General features: G+C 42.8%; 2 protein-coding genes across 2 annotated transcripts in view; both read right to left on the bottom strand.

Annotated features, from left to right (window-relative positions):
- Positions 1 to 11766, bottom strand: part of ANXA11 (annexin A11) — a 31964-nt gene extending 20198 nt beyond the window's left edge. Inside the window, exons 1-3 of the mRNA XM_031602502.2 lie at positions 11657 to 11766; positions 5041 to 5121; positions 4612 to 4699 (exon numbers count right to left, since the gene is read on the bottom strand). Coding sequence (XP_031458362.2) covers positions 4612 to 4629 — 18 coding nt within the window. The 5' untranslated portion in view covers positions 4630 to 4699; positions 5041 to 5121; positions 11657 to 11766. The remainder of the gene's footprint in view (positions 1 to 4611; positions 4700 to 5040; positions 5122 to 11656) is intronic.
- Positions 11767 to 14395: 2629 nt separating this feature from the next.
- On the bottom strand, positions 14396 to 25647 carry ECD (ecdysoneless cell cycle regulator). Its single transcript, XM_031602509.2, has 13 exons — positions 25458 to 25647; positions 22089 to 22206; positions 21899 to 21986; positions 20980 to 21161; positions 20438 to 20630; positions 19779 to 19907; positions 18845 to 18970; positions 18449 to 18534; positions 17343 to 17449; positions 16505 to 16682; positions 16115 to 16182; positions 15779 to 15999; positions 14396 to 15235 (listed from the first exon to the last, which is right to left on the bottom strand). The coding sequence occupies exons 1-13, from the start codon at positions 25645 to 25647 to the stop codon at positions 15005 to 15007; spliced, it is 1917 nt and encodes a 638-aa protein (XP_031458369.2). The 3' UTR covers positions 14396 to 15004.
- Between the last annotated feature and the right edge of the window lie 22 nt (positions 25648 to 25669).

Here is a 25669-nt window from a genome sequence, read left to right as displayed (position 1 = left end):
CTTTCCAGCCCATTTCCAACGTAGCATGGCAACTTCTACTCCATGGTAGGGTTAGACTGCTGTGCTTTTTGCCAGAGAACATCTGCAAAACAGCCCCACTCAAAACACAGTTTCCCAGCTGTATGAAAATGCCATCAAACACACTTGCAAGAAAGGTGGGAGAAAAACACAGAACTGTCTTGTTGTGTATAATGAACATTTCCTTCGGTAAAGTCCTATGAGAGGTTTTGAGATGGAAGACTTCCCACATTGACGTTTACTGGTACAGGCAGTACCAGATAAACCCTTCAACACAAATGTTTTTGGTTTTTTTCCTACATGCATTCTTTAAACATGAGTCAATCACTCACATGGAAGCACTTAGAGAGACAAAACAAAGTAAAAAGGAAAAATAAATAGAAAACCTAGCTTTTTGCATTTTTTTTTCCTTTTTTTTGCCAAGATACTCATCAAGATAACACTTTCCTCTGAATCACAGTGTTATACAACGCCAGTAGGGCATAGACTTCTCTGCATCTCAGATATTTATGCACGGGTCACAGAACCTCCTTTTTGAGCCTGGGTTCCCTCAGATGCATGTTTTATACAAGTCCATTCGATTTAGAACTTATCTTGATGGATGTGTTCAGTCTTCTTAAGCCTGTGTCCTGTTTTATGGATGGGAACAGCAGTCAAAGCATTTCCATAGCAAAGCATGGAAGGCAGACTGAACAGAAGACTTGAGAAATCACCCCTTACCTGAGTTGTTCTGTGATAGCTCCATTTCTCCAGTCTATAAACTACAATGGCAGTCAAAACCGTGCTCTCATACCTCATCTCCCCACCCAAAAGGGGACAGGTTAGCTTTAACACGAGTTTTGTTAATGAGTCATTTTGACTGAAATTCATTACAAGGAGTAGCTAACTCCCAACAGATGAGGGCACAAGGACATCTACACAGGGTCATTTCTTCAAGATTAATTTGGAAAAACATTCCTACAATTTCAGTGCTGTTATTTTCTGTTGGTAAAAAGCCCCTCGGGCATCATGCCTAGGCTAGAAAGGATTTATCAGGAAACTTGTACTACTGCAACCAGGCCCGTATTTGTTCCAGAGCTGGCTGTGCTCATGTTAAAATTGATTGCATGTTCCATAGATTTAAAGTACAGTTTAGGTTATGGCTCGCTTCTATGAATCCCTCTATTTATCCTGCTTCTGTGGCTCTCAGTTCCACATCTTTGATGCTACATTCGTCAACAGAAAACTGAGTTAGCTGCAGCAGCATATGGAATATTTTTTCTGACAAGGAAACCATTGTGTGGAAACCTCCTTAGCTGCCATTTTCAGACAGGGAATGAGGCGTTTGCTTAACGTTTCATTTCTGGAAACTTTTCCACAGCAATGATAACCTCAGTTCAGGCTCTTTGGGAACTTTGGCTGGAGTGGGTTCCTCTTCCTGCCAAAGCTGTAATGGGCAGCAAATGTACTTGTCAACAATAGGAAAAGATACCATAGTGCATGTTATATCAATAAAAAACTAAGTTGCATAACACCATCTTTAAAGGAACATTTTCTGTAAAACCAGATGGTTGCAATTACATGACACACATTAGAGCTATCTAGTATATTGGAAGCCATTTGTGAATTTGTAAAGGGCATAAAATATTAATATCATTCTCTTGTATTGCATGCAAGCATCGAGATCTAGCTCCAGTAACTTATTGCTCTAATTCCTCAGCCCACTATTTCTTCCTTTAAATTCTACTTTGCCCTTCATAGGTGATTGGCTCAAACAATTGAGAGAGTTGTGCTATTAATTCCTATTATAAATTCCTATTAATTCTCTAGATTTCTGACTTCTTTTTGTATCAAAAGCACATTAAGGAAACGTACCAGTGAAGTAATTATTTCTTCATAGTTTGACTGACTGTATATCTGAAGCAGAAAGTAACTGCAGCAGTTTTACCCAAGAGTTTGCAACTAAAAAAGTATGCAGAAACATGCCAAATAGCATACGTGCACATATGTAACTCTTAAGTCTGGATTTCAGTCATCTCAGAAGGAAACCTTAACTTTAAACTAGTATTTAGATAGGATAGAGCTCTTGTATACCACACACCACTTGAACAGAGTCTTACCTTTACTCATATTGGCACACTCTATCAGGATTTCAAACAAGTTGTCTTTGGATAATGACATTACAACCAGGGTCAGACAGCAGGAAATGGGGCCTACAATCCTTGGTATCAGGGCAGGTGGGGTTTTTCCTATTATCTCAAGCACAGCCATACTTCATTGTGACATTGTGCTGATATTAAGTATGTACCAGTTAAAATTGGGAAGTCATTGAAGGAGAACCCACAAAAAAAAAAAATCACAACAGCGTTTCCTGCAAACACTGCATTTTCTAATTACTTCTAACAAATTTGAATTGCAACCTCATATCTTTCCAAGTGGATTTGTGCCATACCAGCACACAAATCAGGATGGAGTGATGGAAACTGCTATGTTAACAGCTGTACAGCATCCTCACCCCTGGTTCCAACAGATGCTGTCTTCTTCCTTCCTATTTCCATTTCCCAGCACTGTATTTCCATCACCAGAATAATCCATTGGTGAAAATACTAAGATTAGATACAAGACAGATTGCAAACTAAAAGCAAGCAGAAAACATAACATAAGATCCCTGCAAGTTTTTTGTTGTTGTTGTTTTTTAAACTGTCTATGTCAGGCAGCATAGGAACTTGAAACCAGCCAGCCTATGGTATGATTTGGGGAATGCCAGCTTGGAACTTGAGAGAACCAGGTTGCCCACAGGCTTCCTCTGTGAGCTTGTTGAAGATAAAGTCCTTGGAAAAAGAATATACATTTAGCCTACATTGATTTTAGACCTTAAGTAATATTTCACACGTGTTCAGAGCTTGCTTCTGTAAGGTTCTCTTAGCTAATGGAGATTCTGGAAAGACAGTCAATCAGATACTTCCACTGTATTTTAGCCAACAAGAGGAACATATGCACCTGAACAATTGAGTAATCATTTTTATTCTTCAGTTTTATTATTTCTCCTAGGCATTCCTTGGTTTTAAACTTAGCTTTTCTACACACGGTTGCTAAAGCATGCAGCTTTAACTCTTTATTTAACTGTTTTCCTCCCTTACAGCTGGGCCTTCAGATGAACCTCAGCTCCACAAAACAGCATCACATGCATTTATTCCTTTTCTCCTGGTCAGTCTCCTGCAAGTGCTTTTTAGGCATTAGCACCTTAGGTTTGATCATGTTTAAGAGCCACTGTTACCTCTAGTCTGTTATACTCCTAAAACAAAAATTACTGCTTAAAAATCAATTTCTTGGAGCCAAGCTCCAATAAAATCATTTCTACAGTCTAACTTCATTCGCTCAACATATTAACACCAGCAATGTTTAACGAGTCATTAATGACCCTGGTCAGAAATACAGGTGGTTTAGTATATAGCATGACTTAAGATAAGGTGAGGAATTCAACATCATAGCCATCCAAAAACTGAACCACAATTGGCAAGCAAGTGTCTGGACTCCAAGTTACCAAAGGGCATCTGCCATAGATCCATGTAGGTCTTCAGCATGCAGAATTGTTGCTGAAACTATTTTCTTGCATATATTTTTCTTTTCCCTAAAATAATCATGCCCTGAGCTTTGATCTCCAGGACTATCACCTTATACCTTAGTTAATTCTATCCTAATTCATTAGGATAAAAGCTAATCAAACATCCAGGCAATGCAAGTTACGGAGTTCTAAGTGTGCTTTTATACATAAAGTATTATATTTCACAGGAAGCAGAATGAAGTCTTGAAAAAAGTAGTTTCCCCAGGGAGTAACAGATTAATATACATGTCATTAAACTTGTAAAGCATTAAAATTGGATAGCTGTGTTTTACAGCTTGGTACACATAACCTGGCTTGCTTTGCTGGGCTGATACCTTGCAATGCACTTTCATAGCACTAAGTAGTTCAGCCATCTGCAGTTGAGATTTTTCTCCTGATAGCTGCTCATTAACCTCCCATTGCTGCTTTTTATGCAGTTTATTTATATGTTCTCCTTAGGACTGCATATTCTACAAAAATCAAGTCATAGCTCCAATGAACATTTAATTCAGAGCAGCTCCAAGTAGAATTAATCCAATAGAATTGGATAACTGGAGGAGTTCACACCACCCAGCATGCACACCCCACCTACATCTGCACAGCTTAAGCTCCCAGTATGGGAAAACAAATATATTTTTGCTGGTATAATTAAGCACTTCTGAATGTAATTCAACTGGGAGACTGTGAAACCCATCCAAACAGGTTGTAGATCAGCCATTTATCCCCTACTGTAGGCTGAGGCAAGTTACATTCACACATTGGACTCTTGATTATTATAAATGACTTTCCAGCCCCACAAAGTTTCTGGGTGGAACTTCTTATAATGTAAAGACAGATACCCACCTTTTTTTCCCCCACAGTCCATAGGAAATGAAAAATGAAGCAACTCAAGCAGTCTGACACTCAGCAACATCGAGAGTAATCAAATAAGGTCAGTAGTTGAGCAGAGGACTTCCTCCTTTTGGAAGAAAGGTTCTCTGGTAAATACACAGGAAGTTGAAAAAACTCACCCAACTGTTATACAACATTTCAACAGCACATTTCAAAACATTGCTTTTGCATCTTCAGTTGAAGGATATTTTCCTGGCAGAACCATTTCTGAGAGGTCAAACAAGAGCAAAGTCAGTTTTTCTAGCACTCCCTGTAATCCATTATTGGCTTCATAAGGCCAATTCATAATTTGTACTAAGCTGCCAGAGGTTAGCTGCAATGCTTATAACAGCTATGGTTCCCTTTTGGCTGTGTTAGACTCTTGCTATTTACTACTGATCTTCAATTTACTTTAAATAGATGAGTCTTGCAGTGCCTTTTCTGTTACTTATGTGCTACCAATTTCTTCACGATTTGTCATAATAAAAAAATGCAGATTAAAACAGTAAATAAAAGGCTTCTTTTCTGACTTCCATTTTGACTGACTATAAGCTATTACAAGTACCTACCCCAGTGACATCAAAAACTTGACCATCTTCACAGACACCATGCTCCAGAATTCCAGAGACTTAAAGATTTGTATCTTCAACCTACAGGAAGAAAGTTGATGTTTCATGAAGTCATGCCAGAGACATTTTATCCTCCTAACTGACCACATGGTTTAGGAAATTTAGGAAACATTAACTCTTATATCCATTTGCCTCCTGTCCTATTCTTCCATGCTGTTTACAACAATCCATGCTTACCTGCTCCTCATTTTCTTTGCTTCCTCTATTAGGATGAAAATCCTGAAGAGGATGAAATTCTGCTTAGCACTGTTTCTTGCTCTGACACCTTACAGCTCCTCCTGTCAGGCCATTCACCCACAGCCTTTCGCCTGTACTGTGCTGTTCTCCAGACATGAACTCCCTCTCGTATCTTCTGCTCTTCTCTCTTCACCCATTGTTAGGATGCACCACACTGAACCATCCTTCTTCTCATCCATTCCCCAAACCACTAAAGCACACAGTTCAAACAGTGGTCAAAAAGTGATACTTGTGCACCATGTCAGACCCTCTGACCATTGAACCTAATGCCCACAGGCATCATTTGTGTCAAATAGTCAAGATACACCAAACAAACCTTCCTAAGCTTTTTTTAAGGTAATGCTCCTATCATGGAGCACCTCCCCTATGAAGACAGGCTGAGGGAGCTGGGCTTGTTCAGCCTAGAGAAAAGAAGGCTGCAGGGTGACTTCATTGCAGCATTTCAGTACCTAAAGGGAGCCTACAAACAGGAGGGGAATCAACTCTTTGAAAGGGTAGATAACTGCAGGACAAGGGGAAATGGTTTGAAGTTGAAGGAGGGAAGATTGAGGTTGGATGTCAGGGGGAAGTTCTTTACTGAGAGAGTGGTGAGGTGCTGGAACAGCTGCCCAGAGAGGCTGTGGATGCCCCATCCATCCCTGGAGGTGTTCAAGGCCAGGTTGGATGGGCAGCCTGGTCTGGTATTAAATGGGGAGGTTGGTGGCCCTGCATGTGGCAGGGGGGTTGGAGCTTCATGATCCTTGAGGTCCCTTCCAACCCTGGCCATTCTGTGATTCAGTCAGCAAGTTCCTTCCCTGCTTGACTGAAACTGCCTCCTAGGCACACAGTACTAAGTGACCCGGATAGAAGCTCTCACTGAATGACACCACCAGGCATCAAGCAAAACTGTGCCATTACAGAAAACCCCAAGGCTCTGCATTAAGTGACATATTTGTGATTTCAAAACACGTTCTCATTGTGATACTCTACAGGATAAGGAACTTTTAAATCTCCAATTTGAATACTGAATTCACCACTGGTATTTATTCAGATTGTTATAGTGGCTCAATCTATAAAGAAGTTTTAAGTAGAAAACAATTTAAGATAACTCACCCATTTAAACAAATGACATTTAAGTCATGCTCAGGACAATATTAGTTGAAGAGACAGCCATTGAAGTCCAATTCATAAAACTACTACTTGAAATTTACTGTGTATTGGTATATATTACACAGGAAAAAAAAAGAATTAGAGGATTTTCAAATAAGTCAGGAAAATTAAATAGCTAATACATTTGACATGCACATAACTGTGATTCTACAAACATAGTAACTGAAGGTGCACTAAGATAAGTAGTAACATTTCTGTCCTCATATGTTCATATGTCCTCATCACAAAACTCACAATATATGCACAGAAAACACTGTGGCAAGACAATATTCTCTTCCACAATGGATGGAGAAATAAATGAATTTACTCACTTTCTCAGTAGACCTGCAATGAATCACAATTAACTGTTGGTGGTTTTGAGTATTTTTTCTATCCCAGAGGCTTTATTGAAGACCTTTCTGGAGATACTTAAATCAACTACAATCCATAGAATCAAGCACCCAAAAAGCCATTTACACAACCATTGAAATCAATACAAGATAATTAATTTTATCTACTTACTCTTGACAGTTTTGCCTTCCTTGGACATTAACTTCACCATTACACCAGACCTGAGTATGACAACAAATAGTTCTATGCAAAACTTAACCGAAAATATACAGCAATTTCTTCACTACCAAGTTTATCAAAGTAAAACTATACACACTAGAATAAAAAATTCTTCCCAAACCTTCCCACTTGCTGACTATCTTCAATCCAATGTAAACCTGCCTGACAATTTCTGCATTGAACTTTTGTGTTTTACTGGCATTTGAAAATATAGGAAATAGCACAAAAGACATTTAATCCTTCTATTGAAATGAAACACGACACTGTGCTGATGATTCAGTTCCATCTGAGACAGTGATATCCAAATACTTGAGGGGAAGGAGAAGTTGATTTTTAATTTATAGACAAAATAATTGCTGCCACATTTTCATTGCACCGACCTCCATCAGCATTGTGTGGTATTCATATAATCTAACTGGAAACCTGAGTCAAATTATTCAAACAAGAGAATTGTGACAGCTTATTTTCTACTCTGTAAATGCAGGAAGACAGCACCATTCTTTTAAAAGTGCATCTCTTTTGTGGCTCCCTTCACATCCATGACAGATATTGACACACACTGATGGAAGTTCAGCACAATGAATCAGCAGGTGTAGGGGCAATATAAAACAACCTAAGAAACTGTATTGCTATTTAGAAGCTTAACAAGAATACAATGTAGAGGCTTAATTCCTTTAAGTATTTAATAGCTTCAGGAGGGGTGGCTGGTTTACCTTCACCACCAAGAATGTCAAGAAAAGCATTTTTAACATATTAAAAGCATGTAAGAACATACGAAGGAGTAGAATGAGAATATTGCATATCTACACAGTCTTCTTTTCTGTGCAGCACTGAAGGGCTTGAGAAATTTTTGACAAGGACTTAAAGCAGGGAATTCGTATAGATTACGTCAGTCTTGCTTGCTAGTCCACATTATGACAATTAACCCTTACCTAATTGCACCTACTGAACTGAGCCATTTTTCTGTGAGCTCTGAACAAGGATAAAATATGCTGCAGTTAAAATTGGAAGCTCAGTAGCCAGTGGATGTAAATCTCCAGCACATTACCAGGATTTTAATTGCTTCACAAACAATCAGAACTATCAACTAGCCTTCAAGACAGATCTTTCAGACCTGTATTTGCCTTTCACACATTAAAACACCTTTTGTATTCTGATCACTGGAAGAACTGACATGAAGAATCATGACACTTCTCAACTCAGGTAATGCACACGTCCTGCTCTAAGCCAGGGGATAATTTATGCTGCTTTACCCCAGGAGAAAACAGAGTACCTCCTCAAGTCCGTTGGCCCTCAGATGTCACTGTTCATCTGTCAATCACAGAATGGGTTGGAAGGGACCTCAAGGATCGTGAATCTCCAACCCCCCTTCTACAGGCAGGGCCACCAACCTTCATATGTAATACTAGACCAGGCTGCCCAGGGCCCCATCCAGCCTAGCCTTCAACACCTCCAGGGATGGAGCATACACCCATGGCTTCTTGGAAATAATCATAACTGATAAATACTTAGCAGGCAATGTTTTGACAACACCCTGATTATTACATGCTTTTCTCTTCTTCTCTGCTCTCATCCTAGATAAATACATGTACATACACAGTTCTCTGTTTCTGAGCACATAGTGCCATCTATGTTCTGTCCTAGGTGGATGTACACAAGCACATGAGAACAGGTGAGCTGTAAATTGACTGAGTTGTAAATACAATGATGTGTTGACATAGGCTTCTTCCTATTTATTTCCAAAGAAACAATAACAAAGAACACAATGACACTCTTTCATAAAGGAAGTTCTCAGCTACAGAACACCATTTTTTCCAAAACAGTCACCACCATTAGCTATGCATTTTTGCCAGTGAGGAACAAGAGCCTGTCCTTGTAAATATCTGCAGCAGCAGAGGTGTGTTTCATAGTAGCTACATACAATGGCATTGTTGCTAGGAAAATGTTGACCACACAGCACATCTATCATCAGCATAAACAAATTGAAGTCAGAAGGCACCAAATCCAGACTACATGGTGAACACAACAGGACAGCCCAGCCAAGACTGGAAACATGCTGTAGCCAGGCTGGATGTGGCTCTGGGCAGCCTGGTCTGCTGGTTGGTGACCCTGCACATAGCAGGGGGTTGAAACCAGATGGTCATCGTGGTCCTTTTCAACCCAGTCCATTCTAAGATTCTATGCTCCACAGATGTCAAACCCAAATTCAACCCAAGTATTAATCTTGTTTGCAATTCTATTTTCCATTTTCTAAATCATCAGATGAATATACCACAACATAAAATTAGCGATGAGAAAAAGCTTATTAGATCATACTGTATGACACCTTGAAAATGTCAAACTGCTCTCTACAGCAAATGAGAGTTCTTTGGTCTGAATTACCAAAGGGAACGATATGGTACCAATCGACTAGGAAACAAAACCACTGAAGCTTCATTAAGAATTGATTACACTCCATCTAAGTTTCCTTTTGCTCAATTTAATTTAGTCTGCCTATCTCCTTAGACCTTCAGTGATATTTAGGTCCTGCTTTTTGACAGGCAATTATCTCAAGCAAATAGCTTTTATCATATCCTCCCTTATTAGATGAAATATTTGAGTTATTAATATCACTGATTTGTGCATATGTATTTTTACCATTTATTTTTTAGACACACCTGGGTCTATGCTGAGTACTTCACTTCAAGACTGCAAGTGGAAATGTCCTTATTACAATAATGGAGACCAAGTTGTGAATTTAACATTCACATCCCTCAACTTCAATGGGAAACAAAGTTTCCAGACTCAGCATTAGACTTCTCCATAGCAAAACAGCTTTAAGAACTCAAAACTATATTGACGTCACCTTTTAATCTTTCAAAATTTTAGACAAGTTCAGTCCAGCCCACACCATGTTATCTCATCTTCCTTCATGTTACTAATTATTATTACCATTAAAATTCACTGTTTGGGCTTGTATACCAGGGTCAGACTAATAGGCACGCAGGCACCCATTCCCCATTTCATGTAATGAAAAATGTTGCTAACACATATGAACACAGACTATATTTCCATACTTAAAAGTTGTTTTTTTTTTTCCCCAAGTAGCTTTTAATTTTACAACTCAGATCTCATTCTGAATACAATGTCACGTTAGCATATGTTTATAATGACCATGTAAACCACATTCATAACAACCTTCTCACCTCAATTTCTGCTGGTTACAAACCATTCCTTGAAATGGTAGTTGGATCCTAGCGATCATAAACACCCAGATCTTATTACTCATCTCAGTTTTTCCCTATAGAAACTTTGCTTAAAGAATAGGTTGATTTCCTCACAGCAGGGATATTTTCCCCTTGAGCTGTTTGTAAGTTTGGCCATATGATTAAATTGCTGGCAAGAAGAACCATCAGCCTGTCACTGTCCTTGTGGTGAAGTGTTCTCCCTTTTGTATCTTCAAGCTAAAGGTTAACTCAAAATCTGTATCAGTGATTTCATTACTAACCCTCCACTCACAACCATTTGATCACGGTGGGATGAAGCAGTTCAAATACTATCCTGCATGTAAGGTATGTCTAATTCCTCGCAAAGCTTTTGTCTCACAATTGGACATCCCAGTCCAAGACAGTAACAGACTTCCATACTGATCAAACCTTTCATCTGTCCTTCATTCAAGAGCTCATCCTTGGCCTGAAATCCAAACACCGCTTGAGAGTTTTTTTCCCCTTTCTTTTTTCTTGTCATCTTATTCACTGTAAGTAGAACGAAAGCTCTATAATGGCATGTTACTGAAGCTTGGAATAAACTGGCTGGAGAGCACAGCAGGAGAACAGCATGATAAAGGTAATACAATAGCCTAAATACAATGAAAAAAATGCAGTTCAGATTACAGACGTAACAGTAGCATGGATGATCACCTAAAACTTAAATCAAATCAACAAACTACGGAGGAAGAATGGCAGATTCTAAAACACCATTATAAAACAAGGGGGAATGTATTAAAGCTTAAAGAGAGAAAGGTTAGAAGAAATGTCAGGAAGAAGTTCTTTACAATGAGAGTGGCAAGGAGCTGGAACAGCTGCCCAGAGAGGCTGTGGATACTCCATCCCTGGAGGTGTTCAAGGCCAGGTTGGATGGAGCCCTGGGCAGCCTGGTCTACTATTAGGTGTGGAGGTTGGTGGCCCTGCCTGCAGCAGGTGTGAGAATTTGATGATCTTTGGGTTCGCATCCAACCCAAACCATTCCATGGTTCTATGACAGGATTTAACTCCATGTTTCACACTTGCCTATTTGCCATGTTCTTATAACTCCCTGTTAACTGCCTGACACAACCAGCAATGGTCTCAGCGGCCAGCTTCCATTAAGATGTTCACACCAAGCACAAGATCTTATTTAAGTTCAAGCAGGCAAAATTGTGAGGAAGATCAGATAAATCAATACAGAAACCTAACATAGTGATATGAAAAATATGACAAAGACCACAGAAAACCTTAAAGCAATACATCAAGTAACTAGTTGAATTAAGACATTCAGTTCAAAGGTGAATGCAAATACTGGACTATCAGTTCTAATAAAGTTATACGCAAATAAAATGAAAACCAATTAAGTTATTGTAATGCTAAAACAGGATGAAAAGTACCACAATAATAGCAGGGTGGCAACGTCTTCGGCTACAGCAAATGAGAGCAAACCCAAACGTAGCAGTCTTACATGCAGAAGCAAAAGAGAAGACCTGCTTATCTTCAGAAAGCCTAAAATAAGCAGGGAACACCAGCAAAACACCCTCACCTCCCCCTGTCAGCCCTTAAATGAGGTCTGTAAGGGGTGGATCCTGGCTCCAGCCCTTCTGGCCACTCAGCTGCATTGCGTGCACCTGGGCTCCTTTGGGTTTGGTCCTTCCTTCCCACCAGGTGCTCCATCACTTCTTCAGGCCCTGACTTACCATTTCCAATACAGTTTTTATGTCAAGATTTTAACTGTATGATATGCTAGATCAATATCAGATGTGCTACAAGATGTCTTGGATAGCTTTGGAAACCATGGAAGCCTCTAGCATCGTTAATGCTCACTGCAACACAAGAGGCCAGTTTAGGAAAGCAAGATGACAGATGCTGAAGGAAAGCAGTCAGTAAACAAAGGGAGAGAGGTACCTCAATGTCTTAACATCATTCTCAAGCCAGAAAAATGCACGCATGGACTCATAGGATTATGACTCCATAGGATTAGCAGTAGCTGTGAGCAATGAAAACTTTATCTTCCACAGCTTAAGATGAGGAACAAACACTACACCTGAATAGAAGAATGCATAAAGAATGAAATAAGGAAAACTGTTAAAAAAAAAAAGCTGTTAGGTTTGTTAGAAGCTCATTTAAAAACATTGCTTGGCTGACACAGCGGAGGAGGTGAGAGCTCCTCACTAACAGCAGCCCGTGGGGGTGAGCTCTGAGGATGTGTGTTATGCTGTACATGTATAAAAATAAAAAACAAGGGTAAATGACACCAATTTTGAGGCCAAACCACATTTTTTTCAGTGCAACTTCTTCAGAGGAGATTGTGCATGCAGTATATTGATTACCTGGTATGCAAGTGAAGCCCAGCAACTTGTCGTACAATTTTGCTCCAAACCACATAAAGGAGACCCTCCAGAATCCCCAATAAGCTCTGTTTTTTTTTTTTTTTGGCCAACATTGCAGGCACAAAATTAGTTCACACAGTGTGTGAAACACCTGACTTCCAGTTACTAAAGCTTTTCTGTTGTGTTTTAGGGTAGTCAGCTTATTACCTGCAGCACGCACAGGAACGCCAGGTCAGTTCAGCCCTTATTGTTCCTTATATTAATTTTTTCACAAATACCAGTCATCATGTGTGACCATCTGAGAGAGAAAATAAACGTACTGAAAACAATATGTAAAATATTTAATATAAATGCAATCTGAATGGGAAAAAAATATGTTTCAAGCTGTCATCATTAGAGATGAGTGTGCCTTTCTGAGCGTGCCTAATGAAGTCCCTGCTTTTTAGTGAGGTCATTCAATCAAATCCCACAAATGAACACAAATAAACTACTAGATTTAAAACCAGGCATGGACATCAGCACTCTAAAGCAAAAGATGATCTTTTACATACATTGTGGTGTCCAGCAGAAATGCACTGAGACAGGGAAATATTAAAAACAATCAAAACCCAACTGGAATACGCCAGTAAGGTTTCTCATCTTGGTACATTTCTGACTTATTTTTCTATTTTGGTTTAAAAGTTCAAGTCGTTCAATCAAAGCTGTGACAACAGGAATAACCAGCCTTGTGGTGATGGAAACTATGTTGGTTTGCTGACTGATTTCACAGAGCATTTTTGCTTCAGTGCCACTGAGCCTTGCCTGAGACTGGTTCACACAGGGCTACTTCCACATCGTGTCCTTGGGCCTGGAGCTCCAGGATAATAGCAGTAGAATTTAGCACCTACGGCTGGAGAAACACTGGAGATTTCACTGTGGATTCAAGATCAGACAAACATTTAAATCCCTTTCTTGTTTTAAGATATGAATACGTATTTGTGGGATTCATTTCTTTGAACTCAGCTGCCTGTAACTCAGAAATCGTTCTTTTTTTCTTTTCCTCTAAGTTCAAGGCTACAAAATGCATTTTCTTGGCAAGTTTTACTTTGGATCTCTCTCCTGCACACACAGATTCTTCTCTAAAGAAATGAATACCTCTTCAGCACATCAGAACAAAACGCAAGCCCCTCTTTGGATTCCAAATCCAGAAGTATTTGATTCTGTGATTCTGTGTCTTCCCATTTTGAGCATTTCTTGTTCACACTCATTTTATTCACTCATGTGTGCAATCTCCACGTTCTTGATTTGTACTGGAGCATTTTATAACAGATTCCTCATTTACAATACAAACAAAAGAACCATAACCCAGCCCAACAACAAATAGAAACAAATTGCAAAACCCACCGTAGTACAGATTAATTCATGAGTACAGATTAGCATTCAGTGTGAATTGTGGCAGGCTCTTGAATTTCAGTGGAAGGAAGAATAAAAAAGACGTGCAGAAATCCAATGAATCCAGCAGATCTGCCTTCTTACTCTCTATAAAGCAAGAATTATCTATTTTGTTTCCTATTTATCTGGTTAAAACTAAATCTTCTTATCCAGAATTGATTAATCATTCTATGTGAAAGCAATTCCAGGTCACACTTTCCCTAAACAACGAAACCCAACTATTCAGACTGAGCTCATGCACAGCTACTGATGGCACACTACCAATGCTCAGTCACAACAGAATCCAAAACATGCTCCATTGTGAAAATGCTTTAACTCCAAGAACTTTCAACACTTTGCTACAGAAGTTATGCATACCTTCAAAGAAAAAAGCAGCTCCAGCAATCAAGTTGTGCTTCCGTTTTTATTTTAAATAAATTCAAAAAATATAGCCATTTACATATTCTATCAGATTACTCAGCAACAAATACTTCTAATTAGTAAAAAAAACAAAACAAAATATTCTTATAGCAGTTATCAAAAGTTGTTACAATGCAGCATTTGTACTTTTGGAAAAGCATTCAAATTTCTGATGAAAATCGAATCAGCACTCCCAAATCCACACAAGAGAACACTGCCCCTCCAGCATGGTATCCCTCTATCTCCCCCAAATGCAGCAGCACTTCTCAGATATTGACAGCACTTTGCTATGGGTAAAGGATATTTTAGAAATACAGCAAATTGGAATGTCAGCTTTAAAGACACGTTTTGTCTTCATTCGAGTCACAGCATCATTTTGCAGTTCTCTGAAAACGTAACTGGAGAAATCTTAATCCTGACAAAGACAGGATTTCCAGGTAAATTCACTTTATGTCTTTAAAGCCATACAAAGCACGTGTATAAAATGCTTTAAATTCAAGTCTCATCTCTTTTTCCAAATGCTGCTACTCTTTCTGTGTCTCTTTTCCCAATCAGCCACGTCTTCTGAATTAAGAGAGTCTCTTATTCTGCTGCATCCTCACTAGAACCAATACGGTCTGTATTTTCAGGTAAATACACCCCCATGCTCTGTAGAATGTTAGAGGTGGGTCCTGCCAGTCCAGCCTGAGCACTGTAAGATTTGAGCAGGTTAGTTACTAGGTTCATATCCACATCAACTGGTGTCAACTCAGCATCCTCCTCTTCAGAGTCAAGGCCAGCATTTTGAGATGTAGTTGCTTTAGTAGAATTTGCCTGTAGTAAGTACAAGGAGAAAGATTCATCAAGACAAATCGTATACAAAAAAGGAAAAATAAAAAGAGAGAAAAAAAGCAAACAGTTCTGTCACCAACAAAGTTCAATATGTTCTAATCTGCCTTGAGAGACAGGAATGTGGTCACCAAATACTCATGCCAGTTAAAAATCATAACTTTCCATTATACGGATGACATTCCAAGAGAAAGACACAGAGGTTAGTGAATCTTGGCTCAGTTTCCCACAGGAGTGATCCACAATGGAAACTCAAGAAGTCAAACTGCAGCTTGCAAGGACGTGAAACCAAGTTTTGGAATCAACGTGCAAAGCTGAGTTAAGTTTTGGTTTCAAAAAAACACGGTGGTGCAACTGCAGCACATTTTGCCTGCACACATAATTATTGTTTTTAGTAATCAGCACATGGCTAGAGGACAAACACTGCTGCTCACGTTGCTCAGGATGACTTCTTTTAGCATATTTCTTCTTTCATAACAAAGCTCTCAAAACGATTATGCCACAAACAAGTATTCAAGGCACACTTACCCCTTTCTTCTGAGTGGTAAAACTTTTCCCAACATTGGTTTGTGCCAGTTCACGGTCCATTTCATCCATATATGACTTAAGACTGCCTATAAGTTCCTTAGGTGACACCTCCTCGTCTTCCCTTTGTTTTCCAGCATCTAGGTCATCATCATCCTCATCTGAGAAGTTAAATTCCTCCTCTTCATCCAGATCATCAGAATCCAGCTCTTCTGAATCTGCCCCTGTGTATTTTCATGTAAGCACAGACAGCAAGGAAATCAGCATAGTGCACATGGATCATCAGAAAACCCAGAGACACTAAATAAGCACAAGATATTCTGACAAAAGAAGTCTCACCTAAAATTCTGTCTAACGCTTTTGTGAAAGAATCTACATCAAAGGTAACACTGGTTTCATCAGATGACCTGAAATAAAAAATGTTTTCAGTAAGCAAAGCTCCTAGGCTTGCACAAGCCTAACACAGACATGGACTGGGTGCCATACTGCTATATAAAACAAAACAACCCACAAAGGAGTTCTGGAAGATAAAGCATCCTCCACCACTTTTATCTACACCAGAGCATGAGTGGTCACCGAGCCAGTTTAGAAGCTATTCACTACTAATACAGATGTTTGCTTCTCTGCTAAAGAGGACACTTTCCAAATTTGAAAGATTACAGAATCACTGAGAGGGCTGTAAGTGAATGAAATCACATTCCACACTCGACACCAAAAAAATAGCATTACCATGGCACTTCTGCTCCTTCATGCGTTGAGACTTTGGACACAAAAGCCTTCATACTTTCAGCAACTGCTTCCAAGTCATATTTCTGCTCTTCTTCATTTGAGGAATGGTGGGATTCACCTGTTGCCTCCTTCAGCATCTGATCCAGAGCATCAGGAGAAATCTCCAGCCAACTGTCATCTGAAAGAATTTAGGATGTATTTTCTATTTGAGCCCCAGCCTGCTAACCCACAAGTCCCAATTTAGATGGCTGAGAGCACTGCTAACATTTTGTAGCTCACTTTATTTGCACAATTAAGTTTTCAAGATGATACTTGATAACACAAGGTACAAAGTAGGCGAGGAGCTGAGATAAACAGAAAACATTTTGTTTTAGTGCTTAAAAAATCATGCAGAAATAGAGATGTGACCCATACTGCACACTGGCAACAGCTACAAGTCAGAAAGTATTAGAACAAAATTTATGCTTGTTTCATAGAGGCCTTCAGAATGGACCACATACTGGTTCAGCTTTGCATTGTCAGTACTGGAATTGGTTTCATGACGTAATCAAAACTTTCTGCCTGGTGGACAGCTGACACAAAGTACTTGACCTGGTGTATGTGTGTATGGTGTTCCTGACCTACTGCTATCAAATCAGAAACTGGATTGCATGTCTTGCAAATTAACAACTTCAGACTTCGTGGCTTATATAAATGAACTGGTTTTGCCAATCTGAAATGACTGCCCGTGAGTAACAACTCTAACAGCCACAGGACACAAGAGAAGCAGGCAAAGAGATCATACAGTTGCTCCTTTCTCATCACAAATAACTAATCTACCCCCCATCATCCTGCTCACCATCCTCTGGAGGAAGACAAGTTGCTTCTCTCTCAAACTCCTTGACATCAAACGTTGTTGTCCGTAGCAATGTCAAGATTTCATCGCCGGGACTCATTTCAACAGAGCTAAAAGGAAAAAATTCACTTTACTGAACTGGATTTTTGTTTGCATTGCCATGCCAATGGCATCTGACACTCCATACACGTTTCCAGTGAAATTCCACATTATTCCTACCATGCAAATAAATAAAAAGATAAGCAAATTGTGAGGAACTACCAGCATACTGTACAGACAGTACTAGCCAAAATAAGACAGTTAATTAGTGACATTCCTTCTTGATGTCTCCAAAGCTCATTTCTCTTCTGCTTCCTTTCTTCTTAATGCTTATTTTGTCTTTGTAAATGTTCAGATAGGCAGATCCCAAACAATGCATACAGGAACTTCGAGCAACTAACAGCCAAGATATTTTGAACAGCTAAATCCTCAGATATTTTTGCAATGATTTGGTTTTTTTTGTACTGGATCTTTTGGAGATATTCATAGCCAGTTGCCCTATTGAGTAAAGGAGACAGATTACTTTTTTTTTGTTATTCACCATCTATTTTCAACCCCTCTGCTATGTGCAGGGTCGCCAACCAGCAGCCCAGGCTGCCCAGAGCCACATCCAGCCTGGCCTTGAATGCCTGCAGGGATGGGGCATCCACAGCCTCCTTGGGCAACCTGTTCCAGTGCCTCACCACCCTCTGGGTGAAAAACTTCCTCCTAATATCTAACCTAAACCTTCCCTGGCTCAGTTTAAAACCATTCCCCCTTGTCCTATCACAATCACCATAGCCAACCAACCAAGTGAATAACACTTTTCAGCCACCTCTTAATTCACTTGGAATAGCTTAATACTTTACAAAACCAAGAGAAATAGTTACTCAAGCAATAACTTTTTACTAATTGAGAGCATACTGGAGGAATTAATACTCACATGCCAAAGTCATAGCACCTATATTTAATGCACAAAGGAAAACGGCTTCAGACTTTTTTGAGAAAGTCTTAAAAACCAAACCAAACACACAAATTTAGTTGCAGTGCTTGCAGGTGCTATGTATTCACCAAATACACACAGCTCTTACCTTTCTGGCTTATTAACAGATTGCTGGAAGTAATGTTCTGCCATCCGCAACAGTTCCAGGTACTTTGCAGAGCCTTCTATTTCTCCCTGTTTAATCCAGCACACAAGCAGGAATGTAAGCAATTCTCCCTCCTCTTGCTTTTTGCAACCAGGTTGCAAAATGACAACTTCAAATAATTACTCAAAGCCATTTTAATTTTCAAAAATAACTGGATTAATTTTGAAGGGGGACAAACCACACATGCCTCCTTTGAAGACATTCATGGATTTTCCATAGATGGAAGCATTAGATTTCGTGCCCTGCTAGAAATACTTACACAAGTTCAAGAGCTAAAAGATGTGCTGTCTTTTTTTGTTCTGGATCATGTAAAACATACACACAGACACAATACTTCACCTTAAAATAATCTTTTTCCTTCAGGCTGCGGAGGTACCTCTCCCACAGGGGACCCCTGAACTCATTTCTCTTCAGATCAGAAGACACTTTACTGCATTTGGAGCACAAAATTTCAAAGCCATGAGCCTGTAAATAAGAGATGCAACAAGAAGATATTCTCAAGATGTGACAAATTTAAGCACAGCTCTAAATGACTGCATCAACAACTCCCTGTCAATGAGCACTCAATTCTGCCATTTGGGAAGGAGAGAGCAAAGCTGATTGTGAGATCAAAATGGTTTATTACTGCTGGAGGAAGAGAGATTGCAACTTCCAGAGCAAGATACTGCAATCTGACATACAACGTTTGTCTAGAGGGAAAGCTGCTGAAAAGCAAACTGTAAGAGAGATCTATAAGTCACCAACTCCTGCTCACATAAGCACCAATACTTCAAGTGTATTTATATTCTGTGCTGAACTGCAAAGCTGTGCAGTTCAGACAAAAATGCTGCAGCGAGGCACAAGCCTCAGGACAGGCAATTTCAGAAGAGAAAACTTGCTCTCAGATTTCTATTTGGAGCAGAGACCCGAAGGCACACTGAGCCTTCTGCATTTCCAACAGACAAATCCCACCCTGTTCCCATCTCAGCTCTTGCCTATGTCTGCTCTGTGCTGCAAGTTCTACATATCTCATGCCAAATTTGAGGAGCAGGACAGAGCCACGTGCTGTACCAGCCTTGAGGCTTCAATCCTGATTAGAATGGTTTCTAGAGGTGGAAGCACAAGAGTACTCTATTCTGTAAGTAGTCCCCCACAATACTGCATTTACAGAAAAGTCACTGCAGGTTTGCTCACGCTTCTCTGTCCAAGCAGGCCACCTACAGGCAAAGAGTCACTCCTGGGATCAAACACCAAACAAAATAGTCGAAGTACAAAATCCACACAAAGTAATTACCAGCTTCATGCCCAGCTCGTGGGCTTTGTACTGGGGGTGGGATGGAGGGGGCAGCGTGTATCCACTGCGCCTGTCTGGGGCAAACTTCTGCTGCACGAGCTGCGCGTACAAACACTTGGTGAATGTAACCTGAAAAGGCCAAAGCAAGAGAAAAACACTCACTTATACAACATATAATAACACTATTATAAAATGTGTTATATAATAATAATACAACTTATATAACACACAGATATATATAACTGTGCTCTGTAGGGGCATCAACTTTCCTGTAGTTCCACCCAAATTTGGTTTTAAAGCATCAATATCACTGACCTTATCTGAGATAGTATTTCAGATATATATATATATGTGCCTAAGATCACAGAATCAAAGAATGGTCTGGGTTGAAAAGGATCACAATATTCATCTGGTTTCAACCCCCTGCTATGTGCAGGGTTGCCAACCAACAGACCAGGCTGCCCAGAGCCACATCCAGCCTGGCCATGAATGCCTGCAGGGATGGGGCATCCACAGCCTCCTTGGGCAACCTGTTCCAGTGCCTCACCACCCTCTGGATGAAGATGAGTTCACTTTCCAGATTTTACAAAGAATATTCTAAGTTCCCAGCATCTCTAAATAACCAGGAACTCAAATAATACATTAGAAGCATCACTTACCATGGTCATCACACGCTCCTCTGGAGGGAAAGTGTGAAAAGAGCGACATGCCCTCAGATCGGTGGGATCCCTCAGGTAGAAGGCCTGGACTGCTGCAGCCACCAATGATGGGCGCTGCTTTAGCACTGCCACGATGCCTGCTGGGAGGTAGCAGTGTGCTCGGTGATAAGAGGCCTGGATTTTCTCAGGATATCTGTGTCACACAATTGTAACGCTGTGTTCAGTGCACTGCAAGCCTCAAACGCTCCTTTTTAACTACTGTTGGCATTTTCATTAGATTATTGAAGAAGGATGGGAAGGAAGGTGACTCGTGCCGTGGGTAGGTGTAGCATCCCAGCAGTGAACCACCACCAGAGTCTCCACACAACACAACAGCTCACAGGACAGAGGTCCCCCATTTGCTCAATGCCCCACCAAAACTTCTAGCTAAAAGGGAACCAGCTCTACTGCAGCTAACAGAAAATGACTGAACACAATGAAGTTCCCCAGGCAGCCCAAAATCAGCACTCTGTTACAGAATACCAAAGAAACCATGCACTTACCCATTGATGCGTTTATACACAGCTCTTCGAATGGGTTCTGCAGCCAGGAACTCCTCTGAATGGGCAGATAACAGTGCCAATGCTTCTGAGATGGTGAGGCTTTCAGCAGGCAGCTCCTCCCACTGCTGCTCCTCGGTCTCTGACAGTGGAATGATATGCAGCTCTCCCTTGTAAAAGAATACCTGGCAAACATTTTCATCAGGTGGGAAAAGCATGGTCATACAAGCAACGCGAAGTTGTGTTTTGTACATCAGAGAGCCACAGAATGGCTTAGGTTGGAAAGGACCTCAAAGCCTGAAGTTCCAACTCCCTGCTGTGGGCTGGCTGCCTCTCCAGCAGCTCAGGCTGCCCAGAGTCCCATCAATGGCCTTGGGCACAGAATCACAAAAGGCCTGGGTTGAAAAGGACCACAATACTCATCCAGTTCCAACCCCTGCTATGTGCAGGGTCACCAACCAGCAGACCAGGCTGCCCAGAGCCACATCCAGCCTGGCCTTGAATGCCTGCAGGGATGGGGCATCCACAACCTCCTTGGGCAACCTGTTCCAGTGCCTCACCACCCTCTGGGTGAAAAACTTCCTCCTGATATCTAACCTAAACCTCCCCTGTCTCAGTTTAAAACCATTCTCCATTGTCCTATCACTATCCACCCTTGTAAACAGCTGTTCCCCCTCCTGTTTACCAGCTCCCTTCAAGTATTGGAAGACCACAGTGAGGTCTCCCCAGAAAATCTCCATGTTTGGCCAAATGTTTCCTTCATACCAGCTTCCCTTCAGCTGTGTGCCTGAGGAAAAGCCTCCAGCAGACCCATTGGCTGCAAACTCCCACACGTGAGCACTGACGGACGCAGCAGGAAGAAGCGCAACTTTCAGCAGCCAGAGTTGTGAGAGGGATGGAAAGCGGTGCCCAACGTGCTCACCCTGTTCTCGCTGTTCTCAGGACTCAGCCACTTCGGGAGGAAATCGGCCGCCTCGATCAGCAGGAACTCCCCATCATTGTCATCGATCCTGCTCAAGGAGAAGCTGGTTTTGTACACAGCACAAGGCAGGGCGCTGCTGTGGGCACCCACTGGGTGCAGCCCGGTGCTGCGGGATAAGGTGGGACCCCACCTGGCCACCAGCTCTGGGAAGGCACGGCTGATCTCCCGTATGAGGTACACGATGAACCACTCGTCCTCCACGTTGTCCCCAAACACCGTGGTGCCACCGATGTGCTCCGGAGTGTCTCCTGCCAAACAGAATCGCACAACCGTTCCTGGTGGGGAAAGCCCTCTCAGTTCTCCCATCCCATCCCATCCCGAAAGGTGAGAAGGGCCCCATAAATGAAAGTAAAAAGGCAAGAAGGTTTCACAGTGACTGAGAATAAAGGGGGGTGAAGGAGAATAGTTAGTTTATAGAAGCAAGAATGTAGAGCTTGTTAAAAAAGAAGAGATGGCAGACCACTGGGTCTGGGATAGTGAGGGGGATGAAGGCCATAAAGATAAGGGTTTGAGAACAGCCCGAGGACATTTGGCAGGGAGGTTACTAGATGTCCACAGGACAAGAAGAAACCAGTTTGGGGGGATGCCCCAACAAAAGGTCAGAAGTCTTTGCAAGGAAAACAACAAATTTTCATCTCACAACCCACTACACATGCACAAGAAAGGAGGGTCTGTGTGCTAACAAACTCTCATGGGTGTAATGAATATGTATCCGAATTCCAGGAAAACTATTGATCAGTTTGCCCTATATCTGTAGCACGATTTTTCCAGACGGTTGCAAGTGAGGAGGAATGATCCCCCTTGCATCTGGTGTCTGCGCAGCATTGATTAAAACATAACTGCTTTGTGGTTATAGAGTTTGATTCCACATGTCAATCCCATCCCACTGCAGCTTATCCCATCCCACCCCACCCCATGCCATGCCATGCCCCATCCCATGTCATCCCATGGCATGCCATGCCATCACATGTAATCGCATCCCATGCCATCCCATCCCATGTCATCCCATCGCATCCCATCCCATCCCAACCCATGTCATCGCATCCCATGTCATCACATCTCATCCCACCCCATCCCATCCCACCCCATCCCATGCCATCCCATCCCACACCATCCCACACCATCCCATCCCATCCCGCGTCATCCCATCCCATCCCATGTCATTGCATCCCACACCATCCCACACCATCCCACACCATCCCACACCATCCCACACCATCCCATCCCATCCCATCCCATCCCATCCCATCCCATCCCATCCCATCCCATCCCATCCCACACCATCCCATCCCATCCCATGTCATTGCATCCCATTGCATCCCATCCCACACCATCCCATCCCATCCCATCCCATCCCATCCCATCCCATCCCATCCCATCCCATCCCATCCCATCCCATCTCATGTCATTGCATCCCATTGCATCCCATCCAATCGCATCCCACGCCATCCCATCCCATGTCATTGCATCCCATCCCATCCCATCCTATGCCATCCCACACCATCCCATCCCATCCCATCCCATCCCATCCCATCCCATCCCATCCCATCCCATCCCATCCCATCCCATGTCATCGCATCCCACACCATTCCATCCCATCCCATGTCATTGCATCCCATCCAATCGCATCCCACGCCATCTCATCCCATCCAATCAGATCCCATGCTATCCCATCCCATGTCATTGCATCCCATCCCATGTCACTGCATCCCATGCCATCCTATGCCATCCCATCCCAACCCATGTCATCGCACCCCATGCTGTCCCATGCCATCCCATGCCATGCCATCACATCCCATCCCATATCATCGCATCCCACACCATCCCATGCCATCCAATCGCATCCCATGCCATCCCATCCCATGTAATTGCATCCCATCCCATCACGTCATTGCATCCCACACCATCCCATCCCATGTCATTGCATCCCATCCCATGTCATTGCATCCCACACCATCCCATCCCATCCCATCCCATCCCATCCCATCCCATCCCATCCCATCCCATCCCATCCCATCCCATCCCATGTCATTGCATCCCATCGCATTCCACCCCATCCCATCCCACACCATCCCATCCCATCCCACACCATCCCATCCCATCCCATGTCATTGCATCCCATGCTATCCCATCCCATGTAATTGCATCCCATCCCATGTCATCCCATCCCATCCCATTCCATTCCATCCAATCCCATCGCATCGCATGCCATCCCATCCCATCCTATCGCATCACACGCCATCCCAACCTATCCAATCGCATCCCATGCCATCCTATGCCATGTCATCCCATCCCATCCCATCCCATCCCATCCCATGTCATCGCATCCCACGCCATCCCATCCCATGTCATTGCATCCCATCGCATCCCATCCAATTGCATCCCATGCCATCCCATCCCATGTCATTGCATCCCATCCCATGTCATTGCATTCCATCCCATCCTATGCCATTCGATCCAATCCCATGTCATCACATCCCACGCCGTCCCACGCCGTCCCACGCCGTCCCACGCATCCCATGTCATCGCATCCCACACCATCCCACACCATCCCATCCCATCACATCCCATCCCAGGTCATCGCATCTCATGTCATCCCATCCCATCCCATGCTATCCCATTGCACGTCATCGCATCTCATCCCATCCCACCCCATGTCATCCCATCCCATCCCATGCCATTCCATGCCATCCCATCCCACCCCATCCTATGTCATCGCATCCCACACCATCCCATCCCATGCCATCCAATCCCATGCCATGCCATCCCACCCCATGTCATCACATCCCATCCCATCCTATCCCACCCCATCCCATGTCATCGCATCCCATCCCATCCCATGTCATCGCATCCCACGCCATCCCACACCATCCAATCGCATCGCATCCCATCCCATCCCGTGTCATTGCATCCCATCCCATCCTATGCCATCCCATGCCATGCCATGCCATGCCATGCCATGCCATCGCATCCCATGCCATCCCATCCCACGCCGTGCCATCCCATCCCATCCCATGCCATCCCATCCCATGTCATCGCATCCCATCCCATCCCATGTCATCGCATCCCACGCCATCCCACACCATCCAATCGCATCCCATCCCATCCCATGTCATTGCATCCCATCCCATCCTATGCCATACCATCCAATCCCATGTCATCCCATCCCATCCCATGCCATCCCATCACATCCCATGCCATCCCACCCCATCCCACGCCATGCCATCCCATCCCACGCCATGCCATCCCATCCCATCCCATGCCATCCCATCCCATGTCATCGCATCCCATGCCATCCAATCGCATCCCATGCCATCCCATCCCATGTCATTGCATCCCATCCCATCCAATCCCATGTCATTGCATCCCATGCCATCCTATGCCACCCCATCCCACGCCATGCCATCCCATCCCATCCTATGCCACCCCATCCCATGCCATCCCATCCCACCCGACCCCATTCCATACCCACCCCACCCCACCCCCTCGCCCCTCTCACCGCAGGGCGGCACGTATCTCAGCCGGAAGCGCTGCCGCTGCCAGATGTAAGCGGCCAGCAGCGGCGCCAGGCGCACCGCGATGCCGTCGGCGCAGCGCCGCAGCCGCTCCTCGCCTCCCGCCCCCGGCACGGCGAACAGGCGGTAGCGCACGGCGTCCTCGGCCGGCGCGGCCTTCCCGCGGTTCTCCATCGCGCCGTGCGGAGCCGCGCGC

This window comes from Phasianus colchicus, chromosome 8, assembly GCF_987193195.1.
Source record: "Phasianus colchicus chromosome 8, bPhaCol1.hap1.1, whole genome shotgun sequence".
NCBI classification, from domain to species: Eukaryota; Metazoa; Chordata; class Aves; order Galliformes; family Phasianidae; genus Phasianus; species Phasianus colchicus.
The sequence above is the reverse complement of the archived record's forward strand: the minus strand, read 5'-3'. Positions and strand labels throughout refer to the sequence as shown.